The 22,115-nt window shown below is 46.8% G+C and overlaps 1 protein-coding gene across 1 annotated transcript; it reads left to right on the plus strand.

The window, feature by feature from the left end:
• The first annotated feature begins 15,648 nt into the window (after positions 1–15,648).
• On the plus strand, positions 15,649–20,259 carry DLX5 (distal-less homeobox 5). Its single transcript, XM_033165866.1, has 3 exons — positions 15,649–16,168; positions 18,061–18,245; positions 19,917–20,259. Exons 1-3 carry the CDS (start codon positions 15,808–15,810, stop codon positions 20,241–20,243), a joined length of 873 nt encoding a protein of 290 aa, XP_033021757.1. The 5' UTR covers positions 15,649–15,807; the 3' UTR covers positions 20,244–20,259.
• Positions 20,260–22,115: the final 1,856 nt, after the last annotated feature.

The following is a 22,115-nucleotide window of genomic DNA, read 5'->3' on the forward strand; positions in this document are numbered from 1 at the left end:
TGCCAATGTTTTTTATCTGTTTACAATTTATCTGTAAATATTCAATAAACCGTTTCCATTCTTTTATGAAAAATTTGTTATCTTGATTTCTTATTCTTCCGGTAAGTTTCGCCATTTCTGCATATTCCGTAAGTTTTTATATCCATTCTTCCTTTGCTGGGACTTCTGCTTCTTTCCATTTAAGGGCAAGTAACATTCTTGCTACTGTAGTAGAATACATAAATAAGTTTCTATACAGTTTAGGTAGTTCTGTCTCTATAATTCCTAAAAGAAAAGCTTCTGGGTTGTTGTTGTTTTTACAAAGGTTATTTTAAACATCCTTTTCATTTCATTATACAGTGGTACCTCGGGTTACGGACCCAATCCGTTCTGGAGTGCCGTTTGCACCCCGAAAAGTCCGTAACCTGAGCGGCGGTATCGTGCATGCGCGAAAGCGCAATCTCATGCTTCTGCGCATGCGCGAACCGCACAGAATGTGTCTGTGCATGTGCAAACCACGCAGAATGCTTCTGCGCATGCTCGCCGGGGGAAACCCGGAAGTAAACACTTCCTGGTTCCCCGCATTCAGAACTCAAAAAAACGCATCCTGAAGCACACGTAACCCAAGCTATGACTGTATATCATTTCCCAATAAGCTTTAACCTTACTGCAAGACCACCACATATAATAAAAAGAACCTTCTTTCTCTTTACATTTCCAACACTTATTTGATTTAGATTTATACATTTTTGCCAATTTACTCGGTGTTAGATACCATCGATATATCATTTTCATATCATTTTCCCTTAAACCATAACATGCTGTAAATTTGATATCCATATTCCACAACTGTTCCCATTTCTCAACTCCATTTCTAAAGTCGCTTCTCTTGTCTATTCTGCAGCCCCACTAACGTACCTTTAAGATGAATGGGATCTTAAGAGCAAGCCTGTCAGCTTTTTCAATGAGAGAAGGTTAAATTCAGTTGATGGATATTGTGCATATATGGGTGTTTGCTTGTTAATAAAATATTTCTTCTAAATTACAACATTGAATCTGGAACATCATGTTGAATACAACAGGTGGTAAAGGTAAAGGTAAAGGTAAAGGAACCCCTGACCATTAGGTCTAGTTGCGGACGACTCTGGGGTTGCGGCACTCATCTCGCTTTATTGGCTGAGGGAGCCGGCGTACAGCTTCTGGGTCATGTGGCCAGCCTGACTAAGCTGCTTCTGGCAAACCACAGCAGAGCATGGAAAAGCTGTTTACTTGCACGGAAAAGCTGTTTACAGCGCACGGAAAAGCTGTCTACTTGCACTTTGACGTGCTTTCGAACTGCTAGGTGGGCAGGAGCAGGAACCAAGCAATGGGAGCTCACCCTGTAGTGGGGATTCGAACCGCCGACCTTCTGATCAGCAAGCCCTAGGCTCTGTGGTTTAACCCACAGCGCCACCCACTGTACCAGGAGTGAAATACACTGTAGAAAGGTACTATGGGATACATGAGGCTGTGCATCCTTTATCTTACACGCGGCAACTGAGGAATAGAAGAAAGTGAAGTTTCTTTCAGTGCTGCTCCCTTCTTGCTGTACTCAAACGGCAGTGGATGTTGACTTAAATCTGGGGTGGGAGGGACATGGAGTTGAAAATTGTGGTTTAAAAAAACCACAGAGGTTTGAGTAAAGCAGGGATGGAGGGACACCGGTTTGTAAAACAAAAACTGTTTTAACAAGGAGAAATACCAGAGATGGGTACAACACAGGAGCTGGCACTAACAAGCTAACAAAACAGAGCCTTTTCCCAACTTCCCTTCTCAATGAACTCAAACCTTAATTTAAATAATCACATAACATAGCTTGGAAAACTGCGTTGCAAAATTCAGAGAGTTGAGAATTTTGAAGGTTGGCAATGTTCTGGTTCCCGTATTGTTTCAGAAAGCATGAAGTAAGGAAATTCACTTTTAACGTGAACAGGATTGACCTTCTATCCCCCTCCCTACTCAGAAGTAAGTCCAATTAAGTTCAATGGGACTGAGTTCCAGAAACGTGAATGTAAGATTGCAGCTTGTTCATCTGAAGCCCATCAGGCTTTTTTATTATTATTATTTAGGTTTATATCCCACCTTTCATGACTTTTGTCATCTCCAGAGCAGATCCTGCAACTCCCATGCTCATCTCTGGAACTTCTGCTTTCTGGAACAAGCAATCCCTTACTGTGCTCCAAGCCATTTCTCTTCAAAAGGGGTTGGCTTTAAATCAAGAAGAGATATTATTTATGCAGGTAGGGTTGAAAGAAAGAAAGAAAGAAAGAAAGAAAGAAAGAAAGAAAGAAAGAAAGAAAGAAAGAAAGAAAGAAAGAAAGAAAGAAAGAAAGAAAGAAAGAAAGAAATTAAGTTAGTTTTTCTCCTAACCATCTAGAATTTCAGTGAAGGATGAGTATGTAGTTTGTTAGAGGCTTCTGAAAATTTTAGCCTCAACCACTAAGGAATAAAAACAAGCTGGGAAGAAGGATTTTTGGACCAAAAGGAGAGAGTTAAAGACCAGGGTTTAAAATTAAATGGGGGTGGGGGGTGGGGTCCCTTTCTGGGAAATGTGTTCTGATTTCACCTTACGATCCAAACATCAGTAATGTCAAAAAGGTCCACAGTGCGGAACTCATTAAAACTACTTCATTAACCTCTGTATTTATTGAAACTGGTTTTTAAAAAATCTTATTTTCCCCCTCCCTCCTCCATCAAGAAAAAGTAGCTGAGCATTTTTCTTGTGCACAGAAAAGGTATGTTTAAAAAACACGAAATATTCAAAATGTCAATGTTATGACAACATATTTCCCAAGTTGAATTATATGGTGCCTTGAGTCACCCGCTTTGCAAATGCCAAATTCTCATACAAAGTAACAACAAAGCCTGACGTTATTATTCAGGTCACAGATGTATTAAGAAACAGATGTGATTTCTTTAAAGAGTTGATCACCCATTTCTTTATTTCCTGTATAATCAAGACTCCCACAGAAAACTGACACTTCAAGGTCTTTCGTGCATTTATATCTTTAAAGAAACAAGCGTGCCTGTCGCCCTGTTAGTTGGCCCTTCCTGGGAAAACTATTGACTTTTCCGTTCTGCTGCTTCTGCGTTCTGCTGGGTTTAAGAATACACCAGGTGGTTCTTGCCTGCGCACCTGATTATTCTGTGTTACACAGCAGGGATGCCTCTTATCAAAGTCTGGCTGCCCTGCTCGGAAACAGGCACACGTAAGGTAGTAAACACAGCTGCAGAAGAATTTGTTGTTGCAATTTCATTTCCATGCTCCAAAAATAATACAAATGCAGAAATAGGGAGGGCTGGGGAAAAGTCCCTAGATGCAAAACACATTCTTATATATATAGACTCTGACAATAGCTGATATCCAATAGTAGTCACATTCAGAGTGGGTTCAACGAAATCAGTGGACTTAAGTAACTTGCATCTATTAATTTCAAAGGGTTTAGTCTAAATATGGCAATAGATGGATATCACTCAGTAACTCCCATCTAACAGAGCTGGGGAACCTGTGGCCTTTCAGGGTTTTGTTGGACTACAACTCCCATCATCCCTAACCATTGGCCACACTAGGTGCAGCTAATGAGCATTGGAGTCCAACAACATCTGGAGAGTCACATATTCCCCAGTTGTTTTAGCAGCCAATTCAGAAGTTGAAATTGCTTTTTTTTAATGGCTGCAATTCTATGCTGAAGTCAGTGGGGCTGACCTCTGCATAGGATTCTGCCATTGTAGTCCACACATGTCTACTCAGAAGTAGGCACTCCTGTACCTTTAATAGTTGTATAGCAGAGAGGTTGAAATCCCCACTAATGTGTGAGCTCCCGTTGCTCTGTCCCAGCTCCTGCCAACCTAGCAGTTCAAAAGCACGCCAGCGCAAGTATATAAATAGGTACCGCTGCGGCAGGAAGGTAAACGGCGTTTCCGTGCGCTTTGGTTTCTGTCATGGTGTTCCGTTGTGCCAGAAGTGGTTTAGTCATGCTGGCCACATGCCCCGGAAAGCTGTCTGTGGACAAACGCCAGCTCCCTCGGCCTGAAAAGTGAGACGAGCGCCACAACCCCATAGTCACCTTTGACTGGACTTAACCGTCCGGGGGTCCTTTACCTTTTACCTTTTTTAGCAGAGAGGATTTGCATGCCAAGCTATACCGGCTGGAATTCCCTCTTCGACACACAACTATTAATGGCTTTCTTTTGCACCTGGCCACCTTCAGATTGAGGCAAGGCAGCCAGGATGAGGAATGTACCAGCTGAGTGGAGGCTGGGTCTACTAGAGCAAATGGGGTGCTGCCCCACCAACATCAGTCAACCTCCACCTGGCTGTCTTCTTACTTATGGCAAGTCTGGAGGTGACCCTAGCTGTCAGCTGCTTTCTTCTCCTTAGTCTTGTTGTTGTTGTTCAGTCGTTCAGTCATGTCCGACTCTTCGTGACCCCATGGACCAGAGCACGCCAGGCATGCCTATCTTTCACTGCCTCCCGCAGTTTGGCCAAACTCGTGCTAGTCGCTTCGAGAACACTGTCCAACCATCTCATCCTCTGTCGTCCCCTTCTCCTTGTGCCCTCCATCTTTCCCAACATCAGGGTTTTTTCTAGGGAGTCTTCTCTTCTCATGAGGTGGCCCTTATAAAACAGGGACAGAACTAGAATTAGTTGGCTGTGTCTGACATTGTCTCTGGCTCCACCTACTGTTGGGCTCCCTGCTCTCCACCCTACCTGCCCCAGTGGGCATCAGCCACCACTGTACCAATCTGATTGTGGGCGGGGGGGGGGGGTTGTGTAATGAGAGTGGCAGTAAGCTCAGCCACTCAGATACAGGCTTTCAGTTTGTGGCGCCAATGAGCATGCCTTCATAGAGAAGGGGTAAATGGCACCTGAGTGGCTGAGCTCACTGTCACTCTCTTTGCACTCTCTTTGGGGATGTTAAAGTTAATGTAAAATGACTATAGCCTCAGCTACTGACCACAGTACATATTGCAGTGTGCTGCTGCCAGACTTGTGTGTGTGTGTGTGTGTGTGTGTGTGTGTGTGTGTGTGTGTGTAAAAGAGAGAGAAGAGAGAGATTCTTTTTATTTAATTTCAGATTATATATCCTACCTGCTAAACAATCCCCTTGTTCTTTTGACAGCATTTGTTCCTCTATTTCATTCTGGGAGAACATCTTTCGCAACACACAGTGATTGATTTAACTGACAAATTATTCTCTGCGCTATTATTTTTAAAACAAAATATGATCTATTCTCCCCCCCAAAAAAGAACTTTTTATAATAAATAATAATAATAATAATAATAATAATAATAATAATAATAATGTCACTTTAAGGAGAAAAGAAATCACATTCTCAACCCAAATGCTTTTATGAAAGCAAAGTAAACTGCAAATAAATTCTAATATGCTATATCAAGCCTGGCAAACTCATGTAAGTTATGCAAAGGCCACATCATAAAATGAGGAAGATGATTTGTCAAAATAAATCTCTCTCTCTCTCTCTCTCACACACACACACTTTAACAAATTATATAATGTAACAAAAATGTGAAAGAAAATACAGAAAGAGCTCTCTTATAATTATGATGTTGCACTTCATGTTTATATTTCCTTCTATTTTGAAGACTCTGCAGCCCTATTCAGGTGTTCCAAATCCCTTACATCAGGAGTGTGGAACCATTTACAGGCTGAGGGACGAATTCCTTTCTGGGCTATCTTCTGAGGGACACACAGACAGGCCAGCGGTGGTCTTGGTCAGAGACAAAAGTGAGCAGAGTAATGAATGACAATTGTACAGTTGGCTGGTTGTACACACCCTTCTGTGTCCTCCGTCCAACAGAGCAAGCAAAAAGCATTGCTCAGTGATGCATCCCAGACCAAAAACATTCCAGGTGCCAAATATGGGCCAGTGAGGGCTGGGGCCTGTGGAAAATCCCAAAGGACACATTTGGTCCCAGCCCTGAAGTTCCCCCATTATGTGATGAGGAAAAGTGGGGATGAGCATACTAGCTCTCCTCCCCTGTCCCCAAAGCCCTCCATGAGTTGGAGGATAGCTTCTGAAGCAGAAAGCCCGGCCTACTCATGTAGCTTCTGTGGGTGATATAGAAACCTGGAAAATCAGGATTTGAAATTGCCCGGAGAGCTGCCATGAGGACCCAAGGCTCTGTACTGAAGGAGCTGGTCCTTCAACTCATGGAGTGATGTAAACAAGGGGAAAGCAACGTGCCAAAAGTGTTGGGGCTCGCCAGCATGCCCCACTCTCCTTCGTGTGAAGAAAAAGAACACCCAAATAAGGTTGCTGTTGTATTCATATTGAATGTTCCTTATTCTTTTCACAAGCCAGACAGGGTTTGATCATTTCTACACACAGAGAGCAACCTCCAATAGTCAAATGTAGGCCTGCAATCCTCTACACACTTATCTTGAATCAAGTTCTATTGGAATCAAAGAACTGGTTTCAGAATAGGCATGAATAAAAATGTGCCGGTACTCTTTTAGCCAAATAGTTAAGCTTCCCAGAGCCCTCATGGAGCCTTATGGTATTCTAATTATGTCTAAATACCATGTAGAAATGAGGTCTGGAAAATATAAAAGGGTGTTGTGATAGAGACCAAGAAGGAAGCAGTCTGGTGGAGAATGTTCAAAAGTTCAAAATCTCTATAAGAATAAAAGAAAATTATTATAAATTAGTTTGGAGATGGTATTTAACACTACTCAGATTAAATCAAATAAACTACTCAGATTAAATCAAATAAACCAGGAATATTTGGTGTTCTGTTGGAGGGGATGCCAGGAAACCAGAAATTATGTTTACATGTGGTGGGGGTGTAAATATGTTCAATTTTTATGGCAAAGGGTGATTAAGGAGATAACAGAAATCACTGGGTTAAAGCTGACCAAAAGTCCAGAGGTAGCATTATTATCAATTTATGATGAGGTGGAAGGTTCGCAGGCTATGAAGGTCTTGCCCACACATTTTTTGACAGCTGCACGAATTATGATAGCTAGGAAATGGAAGGGGCAAGCAGAATATAAAATGGAAGAATGGTATAAAGAGGTGTGGGATATAGCTATTAATGACAAATTGACATGTGCCATTAAGGTAAGACAGGGAATATGCAGGAGAAACAGTTTTGAGGAGATGTGGAGGGTGTCTGTAGAAGTTGTACTGTTAAAATAGAAAGGGGTCAAACCAGGTTGGATAGTTACAATGGAATGGTCTCGGTGGTGGGGTGCAGTGACAGGTGGTATTTCTGGGTTCCAACTTGTCGCTGACATCCCAAGTGACTCCTGTGGTCAGGAGTATTTATTACGCCCTGCCAAAGCCATTCCTGGATCAAAGTAGCCTGGCCTTGGTTGTACATGCTCTGGTGACCTTCCACTTAGACTCTACGTGGGGCTGCCCTTGAAGATGGACTGGAGGCTGCAGCTAGTGTAGCTGCAAGGTTGTAAAAGTGGGACAGCCTGATGCAACCATGTGTCACCAGTCCTGAAGCTCTGTACTGAATGCTACTGAGCTACTGAGCCTAATCAAGATGTTAGTGGTAGCATACAAAGTCTTAACTGGCTTGGGACCCGGGTAACTCCTCCAATATCAACCATCTCAGCCCCTACAATCAGCAGAGGAGGCCCTGTTGGTAATACCATCTCTAGCTACTGACCAGTTGCTGCTGACAGGGCCTTCTTAGTGATGGTTCCCTGCTGGTGGAATGCCCTCTGGAGAAATCGCCTCTTAAAATGTGTTCACCGGAGCAGGATTTGGTTTAGTTACAATGCAGAAGGGGTTAAAATGCCAGTGGGCAAGTGTAAATCACCCACTTCATATATGTAAATTGGCATTTTTGCTGGTACCCAAAGGTTATAATGTGTCTAGGGATTTTGGTTCCTACAAATACTTCTCATATGATTAAATTAGATATAAATAAGTTAATAAAAGGAATCTCCATTGATGTGGAAAGGTGTGTCCTCCTTAAGCTTAGTATTAAGGTCAACACACTTTAGATTAAGGTACTGCCAGAAATAATATATGTACTGAATGGTATTTGACTACACATTCCTTGAGCGTATTTTCAAAAGATTTGTGTGTTACTTTCAGAAGTTTATTTGGGGTAATTCTCCACCTTGTATATCATTTGAGTCCAGGTGGTATCTCCTTTTTGGTCTGAAGTTGTTGTCTGTGTTAATCTGGATTTGGCGAAATCTTTGGTATTTGTGGGTGTTGATGTACAGTAGTGTGGGGACTAACAGCTGGGCAACAAAAATGGGTTTTACTTATGGTCACTCACACTTCGAGCCTGGAAAGGTACTCACCAGCTATTAAGTTTGTATCCTATTTGGACATTTGAATTGCATATATCCAACTATAAGATCTACCAGTTGGAGCCTGGTGTGAAGTACATAGGCTTAGAATTAGAGAACTGTGAGCCTAGGAATTTAGTTTTGAGTACCAAAATTGAACAAAGCTCTTCTTCGTTGTGTCACCTGGCAAACCACTGCCAAGATTTTATCATTTCAGCAAGGTGAGTGAGTGAGAAAGGGGGAATCGTTTTTGCAATTGTTAAAACTACCAGGAGTCAGAAATCCTTGTGGAACTAATGCAAATCACCCAGAGATCAACCAGGAGGTCCATGTCTACCTTTTCTGCCCATCCTTGTCCTCAAAGCCATAGTCTGTTACATTAGATTGTGGAGGGATACCAAATTCAAGGAAATGCGAATTCCAGGGATGCCCGTTCTTTACCAATTAAATATTGCTGAGCAAAGGGAGGGCTCCTTTAAAGGTCATTTGCCTTTTACTGTTTTATGCTTGTCTCCACTACAGCACCTGCTTTGCCTCAGTATCTCCAGCTCTCATCTGAAGCCTGTCGCTCAGTGACCAGGCTCTCTTCCCTTCCCTTTGGTTTATACTGCATGGGCAGATCCCTTCACTGGCTCCTGGGGATGGGAGAGAGATTCATTTCTGCTTGCATTTTAACAAGAAATTGCCTAATTAGGGTGTCTCAAACCAATGTAAGAAATAACAACAACAACAATAAATTATTATTTATACTCTGCCCATCTGGCTGGGTTTCCCCAGCCACTCTGGGTAGCTGTAATAAATCAATCAATCAATAAATAAATAAATAAAACATCAAACATTAAAAACTTCCCTAAACAGGGCTGCCTTCAGGTGTTTTATGAAAGTCAGATACAGTAGTTGTTTGTTTGTTTCCTTGACATCTGATGGGAGGGCATTCCACAGGGCGGGCGCCACCACCAAGAAGGCCCTCTAGGTCTGGTTGTTATTGAGCATGTGTTTCAATTCATTTGTGGAGAGGTTAGGTGAGCATTCACACCCTGATTTTGCTGGCAGGGTGCTTATACATCTTCGCATTCATCATCCATTCATTCCACACTTTTCAATGCATTTCCTGCCACAAAAAGGCAGTTTTGTTGCAGATTTGTTGCAGTAGGGCAACAGTGTGCTTTAATTGTACATATGTAACTTTTTCAGTATCCCCCCTCCCTGCCTTGCCTCATTTCCCCCTCATGTTGTCTAGTTTAAATGGTTAGCTCCTTAGAGACAGTGACCTACCCACTTTAGGCCAGCATGTAACTTGGTCTGTTGGCATCTGTGTGTCACAGGAGACAATGGAGGAATGCACCTTTGGGGGTGCAGTCAAACTGTTGGAAGGTTACAGCGCCTGCTGTGGCTGTAGAGACTGATACAGGAGAGACACATTTTGTGGCAGCAGTTTCTTCTCTCTGCGCTCCTCCCAGCAGTCATTCCTCCTCTGGTCGCTGATATGGATCCTGTCTCCAGGCACTGCAGTCATCTGCAAGGGATTCCCACATGGCAGGGTTGGTGTTGCCAGCTTTCACGTCACGGTTACAGACATCTTTGACATGCAGAGTTGGCCTGCCAACAGGATGGGTGCCAGAAAAGTGCCATGCCCAGGTGAGTGTCATTGCCATAGGAGCCAACTCTGAGGGGCTGAGGTCCCTTTGGCCTCCCCCCAATAAAATATTTGAGGGGCCTGAGGCCTCCCAAAGTTGATGGGCATTGCCAATCAAATGGGGTGAATGTGCTATGTCATGTGGTAATGTGGGGTGGAGCTTACCTAACCCCCCCCCCAATATTTTATTCAAGCTGGCACCCAGTGCCGGATTTACGTATAAGCTAAACAAGCTATAGCTTAGGGCCCCACATTCTTGGAGGTCCCAAAAAAAGTTAAAGTGGGGGGAAACTGGATGTACATTTCCAAAATATAAGATAAACAAAACAAATAAAATAAAACCTACATACAGTTAGAACTTAATAAATATTTCACTATTAATATACTTCTTTATTGTATTTTACTATTAATATACTTCTTAATTGCATTTCAGTTCAACAATTACTTTGATAAAATACATATTTTGTTAAGTGCAAATGGCTTTAGATACCTATTAGGACCATAAATTACCAGATAGCATATATTCAACACAAAAAACAGTGGCAATTTGTTGTTGACAAAGGACAGCTGGACATATAAAGGGCCCCATTACCTTCAGTAATGAAGTGTGATGCGGGTGGCGCTGTGGGTTAAACTACAGAGCCTAGGGCTTGCTGATCAGAAGGTCGGCGGTTTGAATCCCCACGACGGGGTGAGCTCCCATTTCTCAGTCCCAGCTCCTGCCCACCTAGCAGTTCGAAAGCACGTCAGTGCAAGTAGATAAATAGGTACCGCTCCAGTGGGAAGGTAAACGGCGTTTCCGTGTGCTGCTCTGGTTCACCAGAAGCGGCTTAGTCATGTTGGCCACATGACCCGGAAGCTGTACACCGGCTCCCTCAGCCAATAACATGAGATGAGCGCCACAACCCCAGAGCCAGACACGACTGGACCTAATGGTCAGGGGTCCCTTTACCATTACCTTTACCTTGCCTTCAGTAGCTTAGGGCCTCATCAAACCTAAATCTGGCCCTGCTGGCACCCCTGATGTTGCTTCTGTAGCCAAAATAGCACCAACCACCCACAACTGCGGGCAGACAGAATCAGCCTTGGAAATGCCCTTGGTTTGCAGATGTTTGTGTGTGTTGCCAGGGTGGGGGATTTGAAACCAAAAGCAGCTTCGGGAAGAATGAGCAGGCTCAGAGACTACAGAAAGCTGACTGACTGACTGACTGACTGACTGACTGCTGGGGGTGGGTTAGAGCTGGGGGGAGGCAGCTGCACAGAGAGGGGGCATAATGGAGGCATAACCTCACTCCATCCATGTTACAGCATCTTCTCTGATGTCCCATATATTGTTAAAACAAAATAATAAAAAAATCCTTCCAGTAGCACCTTAGAGACCAACTAAGTTTGTTCTTGGTATGAGCTTTCGTGTGCATGCACACTTCTTCCTGGGAGTCCTGGTTGATGGTTTGCGTCCTGCCTTTCTAGGGAAGAAGGTTAAGCTGAAGCGGCCTTTCCTGGCCTTTCCGATGGCCTTGCTGGTCCATGCAATTGCGCGAGGTTCCGTTTAACCTGACCAGGCCGTCACCGGGTCCTGCGGATCCGACCTGCTGCAACCCTTGGGCGCAGAGCACAGCTGCAGAGGGTCTCGTTGGGCTTCTTTAAACCTGCGCCCGGATTGACTCCCCAACTTCCGGCCCCTTCTCCAGACTAACTTCGCGGAGCGGCGCGCCTCTGAGCCACAAGATGGCGCTCCTAGTAAAGACTTCGGCCGCTCCTCGCTGCCTTTGGTGATGCTGGTTCTCCAAAAAGAAGACCAAGGAAAAGAATGACTCCCATTCTTCCTACGTGTCATGCCGCTGGGATGGCACCGAGGTTCCTTCCTGCCCCGCGCGGCATCCTTATTTGTAGCAAGGAGAGGCGGCAGCTGCTGCTGCTGCAAGAAAGTCCAAACTCAGCAGAACACGAGGCTGAGGTTGGGGTTGAGCTGAAGGCTTTTTCCAACCCCCGAGTGGAGCCGCCACAGGCTCCTGCCGTGACCACTTCAGCCAGCCAGCCGGCCGGCCGGCCGCCCCCCCCCCCAACCTCCTCCCTGGTCCCGGATCCCCGAGCCCTAAACAATGAGCAGATTGTGCGCGGACCAAACCGGCTCCGGCTTTCTTGCTGAACGCTCCCTGGACTCTCCGCTCCGGATGTGCCAAATATAAACTAGCGAAGGAGAGAGTCCAGAAATCGGGTGGGGAGGATGGAGAAAGACTGGGACAGAGAAGGGTGGCTTACACGTGTCAAATCAAGCATCTCATCATCATCATCATCATCGCTTGATTGGCTTCCCGCTTTCATCCAATCTAAAAACCAAATCAAACTTCTAATCCTTACACAGACAGGAATCCCCGTCCAGTGAACCCCCAGAAGTAATTTATTGCAAATGACTATACACTTAATCCGGAGTAGCTCCTAATGAAACTCCCAGATCGTGCTCCTTCTCGCCGAAAATTCAGCCCCACCGGGTTCAACGGGGTTTACTTTCCAAGAAAGTGTGTGCAGGATTGCAGCCTACTTCTACGGCGTAACCAAAGCACCACGCTATGTATTCTGAATCGGTGCACGATTCAGTACAACGTTTTGCGTGGAAGGGAGTCCTCTTTTATCAACTGGGGCTTACTTGCTCCAGTAAGGTTACAGGTTTAATCTGAAATTGATTTGGGACTGGCATGCTAAAACCACAAATCGGTGGGGCTTTATCTCCAAGTAGATGTGTCTGAAGGTGGGGTGCATTGAAACGATCGACAGGACTGAAGCTCCAATCCTTGGGAGTGAAGTAGCCAGAGATGTTGTGTTTTGAATCGATTGGATTAAACGAGGCACATCTTGCAAAAGACGGCGAACACAGCAGACGCCCTATAACTTGGGTAGAACAGTAACTTTTCCCAGGTCCATGTAGGCTGTTATCTCGCGCTGTGCATTTAAAGCACGCCCAATCCCACCCCAATGATCCTGGGAATTGTAGTTTGTTAAGGGTTCTGGGGACTGTAGATTCTTGGGGAGGGTAGCCTATCTCTTCGATCTGTCTCTCGTGTCTCAACCTTCCCGTGGCAGCGCTCTCCTCCAGGCCTCTTCAAATACAAATCACTTGGAGAGGTGACAGGAATGGCGGAAGCTGGAGTCTAGCAAGGGCCCTCCTGGGCCTTGATTTATGGGCTTGGCGATTTCCCTGACGGTCCTTCTCCTGCCTACACGCACCCTTTCTAAAGACCATCGTTCCTACTCAACGACTGTCAAGTGGGCATTTTCATACAAGACCGTCGCCACCAAACCAGCCGTTAATGGACCCCGCTTCCACCCGTGTGTGTGTGTGTGTGTGTGTGTGTGTGTGTGTGTAAAAAGTTATTTGCCATTGATTTGGGTAAAGTGATTCCTATAATTAAACTGTAAGGGATTTGCTTAATGTGATTTTATAAGAGCTGCGGCCATTTCCAAAGCAAACAGACACGCTGGAAGCCAACACACACACACACACACGGCAGAGTCGCAAGAGTTACCCAGCTGGCTACGAGATCTTGAGTGAGCAAACAGTCTAAATCTGGAGGGTAAACAGCCTGGAGGAAAAGCGACAACTCCAGGCCACTGAAAAACAGCCTTGGATTTGTCTGCCTGCCTGATGCCTAGTGGGGCGGGGGAGAGAAAAACCCTCATCCCTTCCTACCTACCTTCATCCCTTCTGTCTCCCACCCCTCCGCAAGAGACTCTGAAAGGCGTTCGGGGTTATTTCTGGGGGAAAGAGATGCTCCTTGGGTTTGTGCCCTCCAGAGATGAGAAACCCGGGGAGAAGCATGATGCGGCCCTCCAGACCTCACCATCCTGCCCTGGGACTCAGCCTCGCTGGATCTGCTCTGCACCCTACCAGGCTGGCCTACGTCCATAGATTATGACGATCCCTCTAGCTAGCCCACCTTGGCCACACTGGAATCCGGCCCCCCCAAAGGGTTGCCCAGGAGGGAATGTGGCCCTCCGAGCCGAACAAATGGCCTGAGAATGGCCATCCCTGTCCTAAACGAATGAATGAGACTATGAACATGGGGATCCTGAGGACCTCCAGATGTTGATGGACTCCAACTCCCATCGTCCCTGACCATTGGCCGTGCTGGTTGGGGCTGATGGGAGTTGGAGTCCAACGATGTTTGGAAGGTCACAATTTCCCCATCACTGGGTTTAACAAGTATTCTTCAGAGATACATCCAGCCCTGCTGGAATATTCAGTCCATGGTGTGGTGTGCCGGAAGCAGTAAAAAAAAGTATGAATCTGAGGGGGGGACGGGAGGAGAGAAAGAATATTGGGATAATTAGCCGCAAAGTCCCGGTTCAACATACTGTATTTCTCAATGGACCGTTCCACCGAACGCGCAAGCGCGCACACACACAGGTTTCCTGGGGGACACACCTCCTAGTTCAGCAGTCTTGCTCAAACAATAGCGAAAGGGTAGTTTGTTTTGGGTCGTCTTGTGCATTTCACTTGTTGGAAGAGGATGAGAAGGTCCCGAATGGTTCCCTTCCTCTCCCGGTGTTCCACTATGTGTCAAAGTTGGCGATTTAAGGGCGGTATGGGGGTATTTCATATATGGGTCGCTTTTAGCCACTTCCCCACAGGCCCCATGCTGTTATCAGTTGGCCTGCCAATACACACACTTTTTTCCAACACTGTAAGCTATTCGGGGCTTGTATATTCGGAGGAGGAATCCCGAAGTACATCCCGAAGTACATTACATCGCATATTGCTAGGTTCCATGCGTGCTTCCTTCAGAAGTAAATGGTGCTTATTTCCAAGACAACGCGCATATTGTATTCTAAGGTACAGACTAGTACATATAGCAGAGCATTCAGTTCAGAACACGGTCTCCATCTAGCCTTGATTTTATTTCAGAAGTTTCCCTGTATTTACGAAGATCACTCCGGATTAAGGAGTGGAAACCCGGAGCACTCCTCCCAAAGACTCCAGTGGGGCCTGAATTCCCAGTATGTCGTCGTGATTATTTGTCACTAACAGTCGTCTGTTGAGCATTTGTAGGCTACAGAGCTCCTTGATCTGGAAGAGATCTGCCAGGTTTCTTATCCCCATTTTGCAGACGGGAAAACTGAGGACAGGTTCAAAAGCTTTCACCAGTGTTATCCATGGCTGAGTACAAACCCAGATTCAGCTCTATTTGCATTCTACACCCATTTTATCCTGGCCCATACCTTATTGAAAAGCTGCAACCTTCCTATTTAACAATTGCCCATAATCCCCTGATCAGAGAACGTTGGTTGTCTGAGAAGTATGGGACTTTCCTAGCACATCCAACATCTTTTGTCAGCCTTCCTCCGCATCTGCATCATGAAACACGAGTGTCACGCGTTCACACATATAGACGCTTGATGCACCACCGTCTTCCTATTGCACAAACTTCGACGGTTCTTTTCTTTTTCCCTAACGCCCAAAATTCCCATCCTTGCTGGCTAGGAAAAGAGAACCCCGAGATAATGGTGCTGCTCGTATTCCTTTTTTTTTTTAAGGGAGCTTGAATGGAACTTTAAAAAAAGGGAAAGAATGAAAAAAGCAGAGCGCTTTGTTGTGCTAAACTAGTTGGACGAGTTAGGGTGTCGCTGCTGCTCCGGAGTGCTCTGGCCAATGGAACCCAATCCACCCCGCTGTGCGTAAGAGCGCAATTAAGGATTTAACCAAGCCTCTCCGCTCCCTGCGAGCAGTCTGCCAGAGCCAGAGCCAGCCCCAGAGAGCTCCCAGCCGCCGCCGCCGCCTCCTCCGCCTCCTCCCTCGGTCCCTCCCCCCCGCCATGGCTGCCTAGAAGACCCAGCCGCTCGCCCGCCCGCCTGCTTGCTGCCTCGCCAACTACTATGACCGGAGTGTTTGACAGAAGAGTGCCAGCCATCCGATCCGGAGACTTCCAAGGTCCTTTTCAGACGGCTGCAGCCACCATGCACGGGCACCCGCCGCAGGAGTCTCCCACTTTGCCCGAGTCGTCCGCCACGGACCCCGACTATTACAATTCCCCCGGAGGAGCCCCGCACGGCTATTGCTCGCCTTCGTCGGCTTCCTACGGCAAAGCGCTCCATCCTTACCAGTACCAGTACCAGGGCATGAACGGAACCGCCGCCAGCTACCCAGCCAAAGCCTATGCAGACTACAGCTACGCCAGCCCTTACCACCAGTACGGCGGCGCGTACAACCGGGCGCAGAGTGCCGCCAGCCAGCCAGGTGAGAGGCGCCGACGGGGACTGGGCTGGAGGTGGGGGGCGGGTGGCTAGGAAGATGTCCGAGGAGGGGTCTCCTCCTCGCGATCTGGGGGTCACCGAGGACCCTTCTGGTGACGGGGACAGTTTGACCCCCAAGCCCACCCGATTTTTTTCTCCCCAATCTGGGCTGGGGGGCGACGAAGGAGGTTCACAGCCACTCCTTCCACCGCCGTGCAAAAAAAAAAAAAATGCCTCGTTCCCGGTTGAAAAGCCAGAGAGAGGCGGAAAGAGAAACCATTCAATCTGAATTCTTTGTTGTCTCCAACTCCGGATTGGGAGGCAACAACACATTGAGGGGAAATGTGTGTGTGTGTGTGTGTGTGTGTGTGTGTGATTGTGTGTCCCTTCCCGACGTTGCAGTAATAGAAAGCCACGGTAAGTAGCTGGGGCGGGGAGGGGGTAGGTACTGGCAAGACTTCTACCCTCCCGCACACAATTCTTTTATTGCAAAGGACTGGGCGACGTCGGCGACACCCCGCCGTCGTCACGCGAAGACAGGCCGAGTTTTGAGGGGACACACAGCAAATGTGTGGGGAGAGGGAAGGGGAAGGATCTGATCTCGTGCCTTCTTTCTGTCTTTCTCCCCACCCCCCTCCCCCACCCAAAACAGCCCTCGCCCGAAGAGTCTTGCTAATATTAGCTTCCAAAATGGAATGAGAGATTAATCCCACACACGGAGACGCGCGGTTAAACTGTTTCCGTGTGGGTTCCACAAGAAGCAAACTCAGGGAAATCCAAGGCTAGCTAGGCAGGAACAGCTCAAATCCTCGTCTCTCCTCTCCTCCACGCCCCCCCCCCCGCTTTCATTTATTTTTTTTTAAAAAAACACCTTGTGGAACAGACTTATCCAATGCGATCCCGGAACAATTTCAGCTGAATGCACGAAGTCTCTCAAATCCATGTTTTGCTGTGTTTCAAACTCTCCAATTTTTCATATATAGTCTGAATATATATGGATGAGAAATATTTTTTGCTTTCACCCCCCCCCCGCCCTATTGCCTCTCCTACTTGCGCGTGAGTGTACATTTCTTGAGATACGTTGTTTGTCGCTCCCATCAAAGGGGAGGGGAAATGCCAGTGGCGCGTTAAGTATTTGTAAAAGGAACCAGACGCATCTGTGCCGCTTCTCTCTCTCTCTCTCCCACCCACCCCCGATCGGCGGCGAGATTATTCTGAATAATCGGCTCTCTGTCTGGGCCGGATTTGGCTACTTTCGGCTGAAACGGAGGAGAACCGTTTTCTTGTGGCGATGCGGCCTTTGAACTCCCTAGACCTCAAAATTGCGTGTCCCTAGTCTGCAGAGCTTGGGCTGGGCTGAATTCATGAGGCTTCCATTCAAATGGAGAGAGGAAGAGGGAGACTGTCTGCTTGTTTCCATGCATGAAAAATCAATAGACACTGGATTGTGACCTAAAAACGCCCGCGAACTTTGCTGCTTGTTAGGTTTTTTTTAAGACAAAATGGTAAAATCTAACCTGGGTCCCTTCCTCTCTCTTTTACGAAAACCGATGAGCCAAATACCTCTTGGGGAAATAAAATATAAAATAATATTTCGGTGGGAACCTGGGTGCTGTTTATATCCTTTCTCAAACTCACTCCCAAACACATACACGCACTCCAAACATCTTCCCTGTTCGTACCATGTCAGTTTCCCTCTCCCCCGCCCTCCCACGTCCCAATTTTCCAGGGGTCTGTCGCGCTTGTTTGTCAACTTTGCGGCCACCACGTCGGGGTCAGGGCTGCTATCCTGGCGTGTCCACCTAGGTGCGGGCTCCTTTCTGTATTCTGCCGCTGGCGTCCTCTGCCCCAGTTCTAAGCTTCCTTTCTGATTTCCTCCCCTCTCCGATTGTTTAGAAAAAGAGGTGGCTGAGCCGGAGGTGAGGATGGTGAACGGCAAACCAAAGAAAGTGCGCAAACCAAGGACTATTTACTCCAGTTTTCAGCTGGCGGCCTTGCAGAGGAGGTTCCAGAAAACCCAGTACTTAGCCCTGCCGGAAAGAGCCGAGCTGGCCGCGTCTTTAGGCCTGACGCAGACACAGGTAAGGAAGGCCACGGTGGGAAGGAAGGGCGACCCTGAACATAAAAAAGCTACCCAGATCCTTCGCAAGAATTCCTGCTTGAGCGGGACCCACCCGTTCCCTGGACATATATACTATGTAAATTCTTTGCAAGAATGCCTGCTGGAAGGTTCTAAAGTAGGCTATGTTTCGGAGGGGGCTTATTTCCCTGGTCACATATACAGAATGTATAGATATACACACTCAAATTCGGGTTATTTCTCCTTTTGTACCTTGGGGTAAGACCAAGACGGCGCACGGCGCAGGAGTATTTTTGCTGCTGCTTCTTTCCCTTTTTGCTCTGCGGTGCTTTTCTCTTCAGCTCTCTCCCCAAATCTTGCTTGCAAGATTGCAATGGCCTTTAACTTCCACGCAAGCATTTGCTTACTTTTTTTTAGAAAAGTTAATGAAATTGAATCCGATGGGGCCGGGTTGGGCGGGGTGGGGTGGCGGGGTCAGTTGTTTGGTGAGGATTTGGAGGAGAGAGATCTTCAAGTGTGCACCAGCCTCGCGGATTGCGAAAGCGCACCGGCTTGCGGCGGAGAAAGACCTGCCTTCCATCTCGCCCTGTTGACTCCGCGCAGTATTTTTTGTTTTGTGTCTCTTTTAACTGTAGCTGGAGGCTTTCTCTCTCTTCTCTCTCTCTCGATCTTGTCGCACAAAAGGTTGGAGCGGAGGGGGAGGGGGGAAGAAACCGCACGTGGGTGGATCTCCTGCGTTAGGAGCTTGCAAAGTGCAGCTGGACCCGGAAGGGGCTGCTTTTCAGACCATTTCGGTGCAAAGGGGGGAAAGAGCCTTTTGTGTGGAAGCAGGTTACCTCGGGATTGGGCTGGTATTGTTGCGCTGGGGCGAGTGTGAGGAGGCTGTTGCGTTGGGAACACAAAACCCACTGCAGCGAGAACAAAAGCACTCGTGAGCGCACTCACCCACTAAGTAATGTAGGAGTTAGGATCTGCTGCTGGTCCTTGGCAGACCGTATCAAAACGGCCATCGTGTCCTCAAGGCTCCCCAGCCCGCTTTAGCCTTTGTTCCTTTTGCTTTTATTTAATTAAGAATAATATTTATTTTTTATAAAGAAATCCCTTAGGCAGCTGCAGCCTGCCGCGGGGGGGGGGGGGGCGGGTCAGGCCTCATGTCCAAAAAATCAGAGGCCAATGAGTGTCTGGGTTTTGCCACCCTCATAATCCAGATCTTGCTTTTCTGATGGCCCAAGAGAGGCCAGATCTAGCACGTGAGCGCATGATGATCCCTACTGTAAATATTAAAGTAGATGGGGCAAATAGACTCTGGGATCTTCCTTGATTCCATTGCTGGCGGCTTCCCTCTAGGATCGCCTTGCAAGTGCCATTTGAATCCTCACGGCCTGTTTCACTGTCCCTGCCGTTTCCGTGGAAATCGCTTCCTTGGGATCATAGCAGCCCCCCAGACTGACCTGCACGCACAGGGCATGCATAGATTTAGAGTGAGACCTTGTGCTTTTGAAGCAAAAATTAGAATGAAATAAAGGCGTCCAAATAAACGTCCGTGGGTGGTTGTTTTTTTTAAGGGTTTATTTCCTTCTTTCTTGTCACCCGTTTATTTATTTTCTTTCCCTCTTTTCCTTTCTTTCTTTCCTTCACTTCCCTCTTCTTCCCCCCCTCCCTTTCCCTTCAGGTGAAAATCTGGTTTCAGAACAAAAGATCGAAGATCAAAAAGATCATGAAGAATGGCGAGATGCCCCCGGAGCACAGCCCTAGCGCCAGCGACCCCATGGCTTGCAACTCCCCGCAGTCACCCGCCGTGTGGGAACCGCAGGGCAGCGCCAGGTCTCTGAGCCACCATCCCCACGCCCACGGGGCCAACTCCAACCCGTCGCCCGCCGCCACTTACCTGGAGAACTCCTCGTCCTGGTATTCCAGCGGTAACGCTCTCAGTGGTCACCTGCAGCCCCACGGCTCTCTACAGCACCCCTTAGCTCTGGCTTCTGGGACAATCTACTAGAATAGGATTCTTTTTTTAAAACAAAAAAAAAAAACAAAAAACAAAAACAAAACCCTCTTTCCTCGTTTCAAAACTCTTTACTTTTTTTGGACACTTGGCGTTTTGTTGATAAAAGGAAAAAATGCATATGGTTGACTCTCTTTTTTGTTTTGGGTGTTCCCTTTTTTTCAGGGAAAGGGTGGAAAAAACACTATACAGGATGAAATGTGTACAGCTCCTGCATGTAACTTATTGCATTTCAAAGGAAATTTTCTCCCGCCCTCTTTTTGATTTTGATTTTTTAACAAAACAAAAAAAGACACAGACGGACTTTTGGGTTGTTTTTTGGGGGGGAGGGGGAAAATGAATGGTGGCTTATTTTTTACTTCATCAACTGTGGACACTTTCAAAGGTGCCTTGAGAAATCTGATGACCTCAACCTTTTCCCCCCCAGAGACTTTAATTTTTCCCTCCCAACAATGTCATTTTAACCCTGTACATAAGTGTAGATAGAAGGAATTAAACTGTATATTCTGAATAAATAAAATTATTTCCACCATGAGAACAGGAGAAGAGAAAGAGGAAAAATATGACGCGTTTCCCTTCTCTCCGTTTGTCGAAAGGGACTAGCTGGGGGGGGGGGCGTGTTATCTCCTTGCTCCACCTTTTAGATTTATTTTATTTGTGAGGAGGGGGGAAGGTTGCCCCGTACGGCCCGATCCTCTGCTCACCAATTTATCTGTTGGGCTGGGTAGTCGTTTAAAATGCTGGACTGGGCTTATAGAACCCGGCATGTAAAAAAATACCCCCCCTATAACATACCTATTTTAAAGCCCCATCATAGCCTCCTCCCTCCCGCACCACAGCTTTACAAAAAGCGACTAACCCTCGAACGAAAATGATCTGGAGATGAAAAGAAGCGCTGGGAAGTGGCGGGGGGGGGGGTTGCAAATCGCTCTGTGTGCTTCTCTCTACTATAAAAGCAATTATCTGGGAGAAAGGCAGCATCCCATCGTCTAATTATACAAATTACATTTGCTTTTTTTTTTTAAAGCTGCTAAACAGGGCAGAAGACTAAAATGTGGACCATCCCCTCCCATCTCGATTGCTTCTCTCTTTTTTTCCGGGTTGGGAACACAAAGGCGATCTGCAAAACGGGGCCTGGGTGGTTGTTAGCCGAGGAGCCCTTTCAAAGGTGCAGGAGAAGGCGATCATTATCTTTTCCTTCGCTCCTGACGTCCTCCTCCTCTTCCCAGAAACTCCGCACCCTCCTCCTCCAATCCAATCCCCAAATTGAATTCCGGGCGAGCCACCCGAAGGCGACCGGAGAATGGGGAGGGAAAGGAAGAGGGACCCCGTGTGGTCATCCACACGTGGCATCGCAGCCCTCTGTGTCCCGGCATTGGGGGATGGAAGCAAAATGCTCCAAGGGAGAGAGGCCAGATAGCTGGCTTCTCCCACCCCCACCCCCACCCCGTACGGACTGGAAAACAAAACGAACCCCCTGTTTCCCCACCCAAAAATTATTTTGTCTTCCTGGATCTCCGCTTGGCCCAGGAGCAAATTGAGAAAGGGATTCAGAGCAGGCTTGGGGAAAGCACAGTTTGGTTTTTTAAAATATTTTAAAATGCATTGGGAACCCTGACCCCCGTCTGTAAGTAGGACGTATTACATCAGGAGATACAGCAACGAAGAATAACAGTTGGGTTGTATTTTTTTTTTAATGTTGTTGTTGTTAAAAAAAGAAAGAGGGTTAGAACTTTAAAAAAAAAAAAAAACACCACCATAAAAATTACATCCTGTCATCTGCTGATTTCAGTAAGAGATGTTCCAGGGTTTGGAGACAAAAACCTGAAAAGGCACGCTTTGTAGCCTCGGGCGAATTTACCTGTC

This window comes from Lacerta agilis, chromosome 12, assembly GCF_009819535.1.
Source record: "Lacerta agilis isolate rLacAgi1 chromosome 12, rLacAgi1.pri, whole genome shotgun sequence".
In the NCBI taxonomy this organism is placed as follows: Eukaryota; Metazoa; Chordata; class Lepidosauria; order Squamata; family Lacertidae; genus Lacerta; species Lacerta agilis.